The 14,067-nt window shown below is 48.6% G+C and overlaps 1 protein-coding gene across 1 annotated transcript in view; it reads right to left on the bottom strand.

Annotated features, from left to right (window-relative positions):
* Window positions 1-521: 521 nt before the first annotated feature.
* Window positions 522-14,067, bottom strand: part of St8sia2 (ST8 alpha-N-acetyl-neuraminide alpha-2,8-sialyltransferase 2) — a 66,325-nt gene continuing 52,779 nt past the window's right edge. The window contains exon 6 of the mRNA XM_005381598.2: window positions 522-1,867. Coding sequence (XP_005381655.1) covers window positions 1,582-1,867 — 286 coding nt within the window. The 3' untranslated portion in view covers window positions 522-1,581. The remainder of the gene's footprint in view (window positions 1,868-14,067) is intronic.

Below are 14,067 nucleotides of genomic sequence, written 5' to 3'. Positions count from 1 at the left end.
TGATTAATTATGTCCAGTCCCATACACTCAGGAGCAGATCTTGATTACTTTTCTTAACTCTCTTCACCTTCAAGAGAATGGTTTTTTACTTATCTTTCAAATATGTTTTAAAACACTGTTAGTTATCAGGCGAGGGAATACATCTAACAGATAGAGCTGGCTAATGCTTCTCTCTTTGCGACCTATGATTCCAGCCCCTAAGGTACTGGCATTGAGCCCAGATTTTTCCCAGGAGATTACATCCGGTGTTTGGAACTGTGTTTGGCTTTTTATTTCTGCTATAGTCTTAAATGTGAACCTTAACAGGGGAAGAAAAGGACTTTGCAAAATTCGACATTCATCGCTTCTTTGGAGAGGCGGTAGTGGGGGAATATGCGGCGGGCACTGGACCTCTGTGAGGGAGACTGTGACCATCAGGATGGAAAAGTGACAATAAAGTGACACTGACACAGCAGTCTAGCTGCAGGGACCCTGCCATGTGCAGGACACAGAAAGCAAACAAAGAGAGTAGCTGCCAGAGCTGGAGCTAGGTGCTTCTCCTTCTTTTGGGCCTCACATTCCGGGGCTCTGGTGTGGGAACACCCAGAAAGGCAATCATGTATATTTTAAAGAGAATGACATTTATCTCAACAATGTCCTTTGAAGCTTTTGTTGTGTCTTCCCTGGTGGCAGAGGGAACAGCAGAGTCCTTCATCGACATTCTCAGTGGGCAGGATGGAGGATAACCCACAGCCTTGGCCGGCCTCAGTTACTTAAAGAGCGGGGGCACATGGCCACATTTTGGACACTCTTCTGCCTCATCCTGGGGTGAGCAAACCCATAGAAGGAGGTCTCCGTTGCTCAAAGCTGTGATCTAGAACACTTTGCCTCTTTAGGGTTATTCGCCTGCCAAGGTTCTTGGTGGTTCTCGTTTAGCCAGGATACGGATTACCCATTGTTTCTCTTCTAGCCTTCTCTCCACGTCGTGCAGTCGTGTCTGGGGCTTGTGTTACCCGTGACTCAGGCAATCAAACTCTAAGTTCATGGAACAAGGCCCTCAGCTCTGCTGTGGCCTCGGTTCTTTAGCTTCTTTGTGCTCCTTTACCCAACTAAACTCTCCAGCCTCAAATAGCACCTGTGCAGACCCCATCAAGTGTCCTCTCTGGGTCTTGGCCATCTGGAGTCCACACATCCCAGGGGTTTGGGCAGCTGACCACAGGTAGCTCTGCATTCATCCATGAGCTCAAGGATTCCTCCAACCCAGGAGGCTGGTGGTCGTGCAAAGCCGTGGGACTGGCTTCTTTGCCCGTCAAGTCTTTCTGCCCTAAAGATGAACTGAGTCTCAGTCTGGTTCAGGTGGGTTCTCCACGCCTTCTTCTTGTGGCTTATCTGCCTAACGCTAGATGAACACCACACAGTTATAAATACTCAGGTCAATATATATATGCAGGTATAGATATATATATTCTGGTCACTGTTTTACACTTTAACAAAGAAAACCACTAGCCTGCTTGTTCTATTGTTTGTGCCACCCCGACTCCCATCTGCCTGTGTTGTAGCTGGCAGGAAATGTGAGCCTCCGAGTCCCACAAGGAGCCCACCTTACGTGGCCCCGTCACACTGGCCGACAGTCAGTTTCAATGCCCCCTGCTCATGTAGGCTCTTGAGGGCTTTGAACTCCAAGGGCATGGTGTGGGGGCTGGCTTGGGAAGTATAGCCATACTTTAGGCTGTCATAGTAGTGGTACTTGACAGGGTTCTGGTTCTGATCCAGTGGAAAGGGCCAGAAGCCATAGAGGTAGATCTGATTGCAGAATCGAGTGGCCAGTGTGTACATCAGGAGGCCAGTGGTTGGTCTTTTGATGTGGACTTTGTTGGTCAGCCAGTATCTGGAAAACAAAAAAAGTGAAAAGAGAGACAAAGAAGTAATGTGAGTGTGTGAATCATCTTTTCCAGAAATAGGGGAAATTTTATTCTGCCCACAGCATCCTACCTCCTGCACTACAGAGACCAACCAAGTTATGAGTCCTGATTCCCTCCTCAGAGGACTGACACCCACCACATTTTCAGTTAAGCAACTGAACATCTCCTGGGCTTGATTTTGTGAAATCACAGAAGCAGCCTGTCCTTAGCATAGGTACAAAAATGGGGCCCAGAGATGAAAAGTGGCTGCCTGAGGTCACCCAGGTAGAAAGGAGCAGCGCACTGGCTTGAACTCGGGCCTGTGGACAGCAAAAACCAGGGCCGGCAGACTTCATCCGCAAAGGGCCAGATGACTGGTACTTTTGGCTTTGCAGTTGCACATTCCAGTAGCAACTACCTGAGCACTGTGTATCTACAGCATAAAAGAACCACTGACAGGTACACATGGGTGTAGTTGTACTTGGTCTTGACCTCTGATAAAACATTTTCTGGCATGGTGCTGGCCACCCGTAGACAGCCCCCTACCCTTCCTGTTTTGCATTGCTATTCCTGCCTACCTTGCCTCTTGGGCATCCTGGGGGGAGGGCTCACTTCCTGTTCCCACCCACAGGTGCCACTCTCTGACCTCGTGCGACTTCCCCAGAGAGGTGATGGGCTCTGGACAGTGGTCTGCCCTGTGAGGCTGGGCTCTGCCTACACATTTTCTTCCAAAGGCCCATCACTCCTGCTTGTATTCCCACCTCTGGGAGGGAGTCCTTGCGTCCTGTCTCCTGGAACCTGTCAAAAGGTCACCGGAGGAAGTCTGGAGGAGTGAGGGGAGCAGGGTGTCAGCTGAGAGTTCTGTGTGCAGAGAGGATCTCTGGGTATCGTAGCCCAGAATTCGGTGAGGAAGGGACGCTATCCATTGCACGGGTGAGGAAACAGGCTGGGAGGAGGGAGGTATGCAACACAGGGAGTTCTGTCACCAACAATCTAAGTGTCTTTGAGCAAGTCACTCCTCCATGTTGGACCCAATTTTTCATACTTGTGGAGTGATGGAGCACAGCCCAGGTGACCTCCAAGATATCTTCCGGGTTTCAGTCATCCAAAAGAATCTAGAAATGTCTCCAGAAGTGAAAAAATGCCCATTCTGTGTGCTCCCATTCTTGCTTTCTAGTGCAGGGATTTAGAGCTCACTACCTGTGGCATATAACCTGGCTTCTATTTCTAGTAAAAGCTACCACTCACTCTGGGGCAGTGAGAGCAAAACTTTTAGAGACCAGGTGCCCAAACCACAACCAAACCACAATCCCACTTATTTACCACAAAGTGCCAACACTGCAATTAAACCTGAATATTGATGCTCAGCTGCTGGGGTGACTTGGCTTATGTGCCAACAGAGAGGACTCTGCATGCCTGCTTTGGCATCTGTGCCATACGTTCGCCACCACTGCTCTAGGCTGAATCCCTTCAAAAGCAGTGCTTACAGCCTGGTAAAAAGACATAATTCACGGATTCTGACCATTGTGTTTTCAGACTAGATGTGGCCCATATTTTTCTGGCCTCAATCTCTGTTGCATTCTATCTTACAGGTTCCCATTTACCACTGTAAGAAACAACCGCTCTCCAACTGAAGTGGAGGCCAGTGTGGCTTCTGATGACAGGGATGTGTGTGACTTTATAATCAAACACATCAATTCAGTTCATGCCAGAAAGTGTGTCGGACAAAAATATATACATTTTGCTGAGATAGGAAGCTGTTTGGCACTGTTCACAGTACTTTTAGCTAAAGGGTTGAGGTGGAGAGGGGTAGGTTGTCTAGGAGCCTGCCCTAGTACATCCTTCTTTTTGCAAAAAGATTCCTTCTATGCTCAAAAAGGGAACCCTCAAAACAATGATAAGTCAACCTTAAAGCTTTTCTTTTTCACTTGTTTGGAGGAAGCATTAGTCCTTGAATCAGATGAGGTTTGAGATTCCTAATAATCCATATAATTTCAGTGAATTATATAATATTTGATCAAGTAGAATGCTCTGGGACGATCCTCACCCTCACCCCTCCAAATTGATTATCAGTCCTGTGTGATTTAAATCTCCCTTCCGCACTGCTGACGGAAGCTGTGGTCCCTGAGGCCAGAACCTGCACGAACCTGATTCTCCTGGGCACAGTGGGAGCCTCTTGGGTGGCCCCTTAGACAGTGGTACCCTGGTAAGCCTGTCGCTTGGAGACTTACTTCCTCAGACTTCTTCTATTTCATCCTGTTGGGCCGAGAAGTTTCCTCAGCCTCAGAATTTCCCAACAGGGAATCAGATGGAGGGACAAAGGCAGAGAAGAGGACAATGGTTCTTGTAAACCACAAGCACAATGCAACTGAAAAATGATAGGAGCAAGTGGATGCACAGCAGACTTCATTACTTCTTCCCTGCCCCGTTGAGAGGTCTCTATGGTGACAACCCTAAGCTGCCACTCACCCTCCACTTCGCAGCTCTCTGGGCATTTCTTACAGAAACCTCTCCCTGCTGCAGGTGCAATCCAGTTCCACAGTATAAAACACAAACTCTGTAAGATCTGGTCCCACAACCCTATCCCGCAGTGTACCTGTCTCTCCAAGAGGAAAGGCTGCAGCCCCCCAGGTGCTGTGCTGCTCACAGCACCTTCTCCTACTGAGCTCTGCACCAACACCACCTCTGCTCTTCTGCCCTGGTGTCTGGGCCCCTGTGGTCACCTGGGTACCAGTGTCTTCCCAGGGTTGTGGCCTCCTGGAGATGCAGTGTGCATGCCTCTCGTGCAGTCTGTGGGCTCCCGGAAGGTCGTATGTCATGCTCTCTGTGCTAAGGGGCCCATGAGTGCTGAAAAAGTGAGTGAGCATTTGGAGGGAGAAGGAATGCTTCCAGAAGAAGTACGTATGCTTAGTTTTCTCCCTCTTGTACTCATGGTCCCACAGACCCACAGCCAAGTTTCCACGGCTGAGGCATGGGAAGAGGGGTGGGATGCTTCTTGTCTCGAAAAAAGTGTTCTGGGACTGCACAAGGCAGCCTTTGATGTGTGGCACGGATGTGCAGGTTGGGTCTGGGCTGCTGCTCTGCTAATGTCCCTCAATGGCCCAAGGTTCCTGCTTCTTGGCCCCTGGGGCCCTGGGGAATAGAAGAACCCAGAAACAGCATACCTGTTTTCCTGCAGTATGGGCTCTGCTCCCTGGGATGCTGACAGGGCTGGCCCTGAGGTCTATTCTGCAGCCCCCTGCCCCTCTCCTCTAAGGGAGGTTTCTCCTGGGCCCCCCTATCCAAGGAGAGAAAGGGGCCAGGCTGACTTCACACAGAACCACACAGGGTGTGTCCAGGGCAGCTGGGTGCTGGGTGGATGGGGCCATGAAGGTTAGCTGGACCAGCTTCCGGTGAGGGAGCGCTGCTGGGACTTTGATGCAAGAAGTACTGGTGAGAGCTACCTGAGTGTTTTCCAGTGGCTGAACTGTGATCTCCCGCAAGGCAACTGTGCTCTCAGCTCAAAGCATGCTTTAAGGGCCTGGTCTGAGAGGCCCATTCATACCTCTTTCTTCCTCTCACACCTCCTGGCTATATCCCTCCCTCCTGTCACCCACTGAGGTCTGGCCCTGCTCTCAGTAGCCATCCCTCAGCATCCTGTCCTCGCCCAGGCCTTTGCAGGTTGTGCACCTCACAAACTGAGGCCCCTGCTGACAAGGGCTAGAACTGGGGTTCCCCTTCAGGTCCTCTGATTGCAAATGCATTTTTTTTCTTTTGTGGTGTAGCCCTGATAGATATGGGGAAGTTGGGAATGTGGCTGGCCTAGTGTGATTGTGCGGGGACTATCCCACATGGCCATCTGCTTAGTCACCCTGCAGAAGGCATGGCTCTGGCTTGAGACATGCTTGATGCAGAGATTGGAGCTTGCAGGGTAAGGATGCACTCCTTAGGCCACCTCAGCACCTCTAGGTTCAAAGGGCTTAGCCTGGAAGAACCCCAGGGGCAAAGGCAGGGGCATGGTAATGAGGAGAAGAATCCCAGAAAAGCAGCAGCTGATGTTCTGGTCCTCTCACTCACCCTGGCAAAGTGCTCACACACACCTTGGCTTTCACACACCCAGTAACAGGGAGCTCACCCTCCGCCATGCTAGTCCATTGCATTTCCAGCTCAGATGCAAAGGTTCTCAGCTTAGACTGCAGGCTGATCTACCTGCAGCCTTAGGAGATGCCTGGGTCCCACTGCCAGGTGCAACCTGGACCTAGGGACTTTGACAATCCCTTTCAGTAACTCAAATGTGTAGTCACAGCTAAGAATTCCTATTTGGTTTGGTAGGTAGTTCTGCCCGAAGAAGCCAAGGAGGAGCTATATTAAGAGAGGGGGAAAGAGGAAGTGTAAGAAGAACTGTAGGGTTTTAAAGACAGTCGGGCCTGGAGAGCTCATCTAGGCTGGTGGCCTGGCAGGGGCTATAACTGAGTGGGCTGGAGCTGGGGTGAGTGTAAGGAAAACTCAGACCTGGCTTCACTGTGGCCAGGGCAGTAGGGAGTGGGGGGACCTGGCATCTCCATGGACAGCCAGTTTTATTGTTTATTGTCCAGTACAGTGGTCCCAGCTCTGATTTTTAGAAGAGCCTTAGAAACAGAATTTTTATGTAAATTTTCCAAAATTTCAAATGTTGGGAATTAATTAAAACTTTGAGGGGTTTGGAGATGTAGCTCAGTGTAGTACACAGTGCTCAGTACGCACAAGACCCTGAGTTCCACCTCCAGCATTACCAACATTTTTTTTTTCTCTTAAATACACCATGTGAGATGTTACTGGGTGGAACCCACAGGCCATGTCTGTGGTTAACCCAGGGCCTCAGCACTGAGCTTGTTTTCCTCTTTCAGTTTCCAGAGGAAAACGTGGGAGGCTAGGGTCATCAGACGGGGAAGCAGCAAGCTTCTCACGCCCCTCCCCTCGTTACACAGAGCTCGTTACACAGAGCTCGGATAAAGCGTGGGCTCCCCAACCCCTGCTTCTGGGGCATTTTTCACCCTGCAGCAACTCTGGGAAGCCAGGCTGGAATGGGCCAGGGCGGCAGCTGTTGCTGTCCAGGGCCGTGGGAGCCCCCGGAGGTGTCCGCACAGAAGCACCCCCTGGGGTTCACTCCTTGTGCAAATCTGAGCTCTGACACCAGTCAAATGCCATCCTGGAGATTTGTGGTTTGTTTATTTTCTGACAGTAATGCCTTAGCAGGGGAAGGCTTTTGGAAATGAATTTCCTTTTAGGTCATCAAGGCTATGCCCAGAAACAGGGAGAGGAGAATTTAATCAGTGTTGAGACATCCAACTAGCCTGTGGGTGAGTCTGAGGTGACAGCACGTGCTGGGAGCGCTCTTGCGCCTTTTCCTATGTGTCCCTTTGATGAACTCTCGTCCCCCCCACCAATAAACTAAGCGCCTGCATCACATCTTCCTGGAAATCTCTTTGTTCCACCCACTCCTCCCCAGCTCACACTGTGATTACCCTGATCTGATTCCCATGAGCTCTGCTGCTTCTTCTCTTACTTTGCTTAGCAACAGGGCGACAGCTCCTCACTGCATGGGCTGGGCTTGCCTCCCAAACCACTGCGAGCTGCCCAAGCCAGGGATCACACCTCACACTCCTCAGAAGGCTCCAGAGGCACCCCGCTCTGTGCAGCTGTGTCCAGCGCCCTGTGCAGAGACAGCAGCGCATGGCTTGACGAACACCACACAGGCTCTCCTCCATCTCGCTGCACCCGCATAATTGGGCTGAAGTTTTTTTTTGGCTGAACCAAGAATGGTTCTCCTACCTTCTCTTCTGATTGTAGAACCTCAAAGCCTTCTGCAAAGATGGGTTGGCTTGAGCAGGATGAGCCCCTGATCCCTGAATCACCGCTGGGAAGGCAACCCCTTGACAGCTCACATCACACTTGCAGAGAGTGAGAAATCAGTTGCTGCTGAATAAATAAATAAATAAACAACTGCCTGCTAAACTGCTGGGCTTTGGGGATTTATTGTTGTAGCAGAGCCTAGAATTGATGATCCCAAGTTCTGTTGTATCAGCAACTGTCCAACTCAAGTGCAGTTGAAAAAATGGAAGATGTAGAAAAGAAGAAAGAGGAAGACAGCAGGGCATGCAGCTTTGTGACTGCGGCCACCAGGGACAGGAATTCAGTGTCCCATTCCTCAGAGGTGGCTCCCAGCCCTCCATCCAGAATGACTAGCCCGAACCAAGGCTTCAGAACAGATGGAGTGCTCCGTGGCTTTCGGTGGAGGCCCCCTTATTTGCTGTTCTGCCTCCACAGCTAAACAGGAACTCCTGAGCAAGGTGTGGCAGGAACGCAAGGGCGCTGTTTAATGAGCAGCTTGTAATAGAAGCTGACCAACTTATGCAGGAATAAATCACTCTCGATTTCCTTTCTGTTTCCTCAGTCACTCTGGCCAATTTAGAGACTGTGTGCGTGGCTGACTTGTAGACTATTTCTTTCCTTCGGCTAACAGCTGGGTGTTAAAACACAAACTAATTAATTTTGCCTTCCCAAATGAGGTTAGCTGGGTGCATCCGGAACGCTGTATTGACAATGCACCTTTAATATCCCAGTCTTGAGATTTTAATTAGAAGGCAAAGTAATCTTAAAGAAGGCAGTAATTATTTTTCAAATTGGCCATCCCAATTGCTATGGCAATTAAACGTAGTATTTTATGGGCATGGACAGCAATCAGTGAGGATCACCAAAATCGTCTCTATAGCACATGCATTCCTCTTCCTGGGTCCCCATGAGTGGTGTGTGACAAGACATTGTCTGTTGGAAAGTGGGACCAAGAGGGTTCTCCAAGAAGTTAATAACAGATGTGACAGAGCTCATAACAGTCTTCAGAAGCAGGACTGTCTCAAAGGAGGTGGTCGAAGGACACTCAGTGACACTTTGTGTGCAAGAGCAGCAGAGCTGGAGACGGAACGCTTGCGCTCCTGCTTTTTAGTTTTCTATATCAGCAGGCTCTGCCCAGATTCAGGGGCTCCACAGTGCATGCAGTCCCTCCCTTGGGAGCATTGTTGAGGGCTCCTGTGTGCTGTGGGTATCGCAGGACGCACCTGCCCAGCTTTGTGGTGATGGAAAACTGTGGCTTTGTCTCAGAATTTGGGGCTGTCATGAAGAATTAGTTAAGCCAAAGGGTGCTGGAGGTCGATTTCTGGTCCCCAGGTTCTCCTATGCCAGTGCTCTGGCTCAAACTGACCAGGCTAACCTCTGATATGACCATGCCACTAAAGGCTCCCCCGACGACTCCAGGAGTCCCCAGGATAAAATCCAATGCTCTAAACTGGTCTGAGGATACCATTGTGAAATGGGCCTGTGATCCCCATCCCAGGGTCACAGGACTTCTTGGCTTCTTCCAGCATACCTCCCATGTGCTTCTGGCCAGCAGCCCCTTTGTATGGTCTTGAGTGCAATATCACTTCCTGCTGGGGTCTCTGGGATCTTCCTGGATGGTGTTCATTTTGTATATTGTTCTTTGCTGTCATAGCATAGATCACACTACACTGTAATTGCTTGTTTATCTGTCTTTTTAAGGTGTAGTTTACCCACACTTAACCAAGATGAGTGCCTCAAGGGTGGAGAGACTACAGTTCCTACCAAGGCATCACCTCTGGCCTGAGAAAACCAGCATGACCATTCACTGGGAACTGTCTGGTGGATTTTGGAGTTTAATTTGATGCCACTCTAAACAAACAATTACATTCAACCTCATTTGTAATCAGACAGATCCAATTTCAAATAACAATCTGATAGCTTTTCTCACTGGATTGGCAGAGATGACAAGTGTCAATAGATCTTTTGGGGAGGTTGTGGGAAAGCAGGTATTTTCAGCCATCATAGGTGAAGACACAAATTGGTACCTGTCTCTGGGGAGGGCAATTTGGTGCTATCTATAAAAATTAACAATGCACATATCCAACTATCTTTTTAGTAAGGACACTTCTAATGAACAAGCCTATAGATGTATATATGCTTGGAGACATCATAAGACTGTATGGTGTGACCTAGATTATTCAAGCAAAAGATCAGAAACATCCTTCACCAATGGTTTATGCTTTCGCAGATTCTGATCCACACACAGTGGGCCACTAGGCAGCTGTGCTGGACAAGGAGGTGGTGTGTGTCGACAAGGACTAATTTCCAGAATTTGGCAAAGTGCAATGTAAAACATACTCCCTTATGTATAAAGAGGGATATTTCTGGAAGGACACACAGAAAACCAGCTTTACAGATTGCCTCTGAGGAGGAGGACATGGTGTGGGGTGGAGTCTGCTTTTCACTTTAAGTCTTTTCATACAATTGGATTCTTCTTTTTTACTATGTGCCTTGATAGTTTCAAAATACACATACACACACACACACACACACACACACACACACACACGAGTGTCCATTAAAAATAAACAAATGCCAGTAGCTGTGTGTTAATATCATAGACATTCATTTTTTTTAAAAATTTTTTTTATATTTCCAGTACTAAGCATTCAACCCTAGGTCTTTACACTGAGTTGTAGCTCCAGCCCTTTTCTGATTTTTATTTTGGGGACAAGGCCTTGCAAAATCACTAAGTTGCTCAGCCTGGGCTTAAACTTGAGATCCACGTGTCTCAGTCTCCCAGAGTGCTGGGATTACAAGCATGTGCCACCAGGCCAAGCTCTTCCATTTCTCCTCCGTGGAACACACCTCCTGAAAGTTGAATCTAGTTCCTCTCACTCCCTGTCCATAGGAGCAGACTGTGGCTGTCATGAAGGGCTGGGCCTAGGGACGTGCCCTGTGGATTGTGATGGGCTGCTGGGGGCAGGGCAGCCCATCTGTGCAGGCCTCTCCTTAATTCTTTGCACCTTGCTTACACTCCTCTGGGGCCTGCTCTCCTGCCCTCAGGTCTCTGCTCTCAGTGCCAGGCAGCAGGGCCTGCTGTGCTGATCTGCACCCCCAGCCTTGGCAGGCAAAGAGCTGTATCAGTGCCATCCTAAGGCTGAAGCTCAGCACTCTCAATTAGGCGCCGATTCACAGGTCTTTTCTGCACCGGGCCAGCAGGCTGCTGTCCTGCCCAAGGGGTGGGCTGCGGCCTCCTTCATTGCTGCAATTGAATTAGAGCTATTTGCTAGCAGCTGCTGACCAGCTCCCCACTTCCTGCGCTACACTCAATTGCCCTGCTGTCCTCCTCTCTGCTATTCCTCTCCTTTGCCAACAGTTGGCCAGGGTACCGGGCTACTCTGCAGGCCACAGAGCCAAGACCCCTGGCGAGCTGCTCAGTCTGGGGCCTCGTGGGTATAAGAAGCTGGGCCTCACCAGTTGCCAGGGTGTGCACTCTGCAATGCCCATGTCACAGCCTCAGATGGGCCAGAACCCTGTAAGTACCCTGAGTCACACACGGGCTGAATCAAAGTCTCGGAGTGGGAAGGGAGACTGTCTAACCCAACAGTCATGGGTTGAACTATGTCCCTCTCAGATTCATGGGCTCAAGTCCTGACTCCCAGTACCTTGGAATGTGACCTTATTTTCAGACAGGATCTTCAGAGAGTAATCAAGTTATAATTAGACCACTAGGGTGGGCCTTAATCCAAAATGACTGATGTTCTTATGAATGGGCAGTGTGGAGAGAATGCCATGTGAACAGGAGGATGGCCACAAACAGGACAAGGGGACAGGCCTGGGACAGACTGGCCCTTCCCTCACATGCCTCAAAGGGATCAACCCTGATGACTCCTTAATTTTGTGCTTCCAGTCGCCAGAACTGTGAGACAAGACATTTCTGTAGTGTAAGCCAGCTTGACTGGTACCTTGTTATGACAGTCTGACTAAGATGCTAACTCTGTCTGTATGACACAGATGTCCCTCTCCACCATACCAGTAAGGGGTTACGCTGCTGCTGGGACATCCCCAAGGATGCCCAATTCCCCACCTGCTGAAAGAAGCCAGGCTTGGTTCAGAGAATCTTATAGGCCATTCTTGCCGATATACACATGGGCTCTGGCTTCCTGTGGATCCAATCTCAAGCCTAGTTCTACACCTAAAGCTTCACAGGCCAAATCTGTGCTCAAGAGCAGAGTCTGTGTTTTATTGATGTCTGTATTTCTCCAGCACAGAGCAGCCAGGGACTTTAGATACCTAAAGGTGGGGCAGTAAACATGAGCAGAATGTGTTCTGAACAAAGGAAAATGGCGCCCCCGCTCTGTGGAGCCTTCTTCTCTCTCCAGACATTTCAACTTTCCCATTTCTCTGCCACGGTGGCTCCTCTCCAGCCTGGCAACCAAAAGCAAATGTGACTTTCCAAGTGGGCTCTGATCAGGCAGATAAAACAAGGGCCAGCCTGACATCCCTGTCTCTCAAAGATGCTATATGACCCCTATGGTCACCTAAAACCTCACTGTCCCATGGGGCAGACACTCACCCAGTACTCTTCACGTCTCTGAACTTGTACCATTGTTTAGAAATCTAACTATAGAAATCTGAATTAATCTATATTAAATTTCTTCTTCTCAGATTCAGTTGGATTTAACTCTGAGGCACTAAATATTGAGAATTCCACAAAATTCATGTTCCTGGTGAGTTTGCTAAGCAGAGCACTGATGCTCTCACATCATTGGAAAAAAAAGGGGACAGGGATTGAGCCTGGTGGCAGGTTTCTAGAGATCTCCATGAGGTGAAAACTAATTAATTAGCATCCTTTGGGCACCAGTGGTGAACAAGTAGTAGTCAATCTACCTGCCAGGAAATGAAAAAGGGGTGGCAAGGGGAAGAACAGGGACCTTTGGATCTTATACATTGGATTCCAATCCCAGATCCTACCTCCTCCTCACCTGCGTTACCTGAGACAATGTACTTAACTGTGCCTTGGTTTTCTTATGTGAAAAAGGGTTGAAATCATCTCCTTCTATTCCTTTTTTTTATTTTAAGAAATAAAAGAAGGAAAACATATTAACAGACATCCATTTACAAAATAGCATAAGAACAATACAAACTCCTTCCATTCCTTGAATTATCAGTTGGGTCACAGGTCTCCAAGTCACCCACAGAATGCTTTGGCAAAGTAGCTGACTTAAGTCCAGATACAAAATGATTACACAAATCCCAGGTGTACCTGCCTGCCCCCCTCACAAAGGGACACTACCTTTTGAGTGTGCTCTGCTATTTCCCAGTGAACACATTCTGCTCATGATGTTCACTGCCCCATCTTTAAGTATTTATGAGCCACTGAACTGATAACCTTTTAAAGCTCTAGCTTGAGGTGGACATCAAGCTCATGGGTATCCATGGTGTTCCCATGTTTAGAAACTGGGGCAGAGGTGCCTGCCCAGATTGCCCCTAATACTGCACCATCAGGAGAAGATCAAGGCCAGCTGCTGAGGGGTCTGACAGCAAGTGTTTTCCCTGCATGTTAACTAACCATGATTGTACTGTACTGTGGTTCTCCAACATATACTAGGCACCAGAATCATCTGGAAGACCTATTAAGATACATCTTGCAGGGACCCAGCCCTAGAACTTCTGATTCCATAGGTCAGAGGTAGGTATGAGAATCTGCACTTCCAGCCAGCACACAGGGGAGGTTGAGGTTGGTGGTCCAGGGACCAGGTTGGAAAACACGGGTTTTAGAGCAGCAAATTGGGATTATAGACACAAAGACCTCATTACTTTACCTAGGTAAAATACCTATCCCCTTTGCTGTGAGACAAAAAAATACAGAACAGGAGTTGAGGTATTCATTTTACTTTTGTCCTTTGTCATCTCACTACTCCCTTTCCCTATCTTTTTGGGTTCTTCTTACTTGAAACATTTTTTTAAATGGTGCTGGTGACTGAACCCAGGACACTACATATGTTAGGCAAGGGCTCTGCCACTAAGCTACCCTCTTTTGCAGTCCTCTTTTGTTTTTCTTAATATTTTCAGAGGCTCAAACCCAGTCTGACTTTGGCCTTCCTGACATTATTCATCACTAATTCCTCATTACATGCAAGAGACGGTGGTGATCAGGGGTCATGGGGAAGTTCTGAATCCGTCCCTTATCTGTCACAGAATCTTAAGAAAGTTATTCCCTAAGGTTCAGTTTTTCTGTCTTTAAAATGGAGATAATGGTAGTAGTTCTCGCATTACATGAGAACAGTATCTGGCACATAAGCTTCTGCTAGGGTAATGTGTGCTCCTTATCTAGTTTTCCTATGTGTCC

This window comes from Chinchilla lanigera, unplaced genomic scaffold, assembly GCF_000276665.1.
Source record: "Chinchilla lanigera isolate Chin_1 unplaced genomic scaffold, ChiLan1.0 scaffold00015, whole genome shotgun sequence".
Taxonomy (NCBI): domain Eukaryota; kingdom Metazoa; phylum Chordata; class Mammalia; order Rodentia; family Chinchillidae; genus Chinchilla; species Chinchilla lanigera.
Note: the sequence above shows the minus strand (reverse complement) of the source record. Positions and strands in the feature narration are given on the sequence as shown.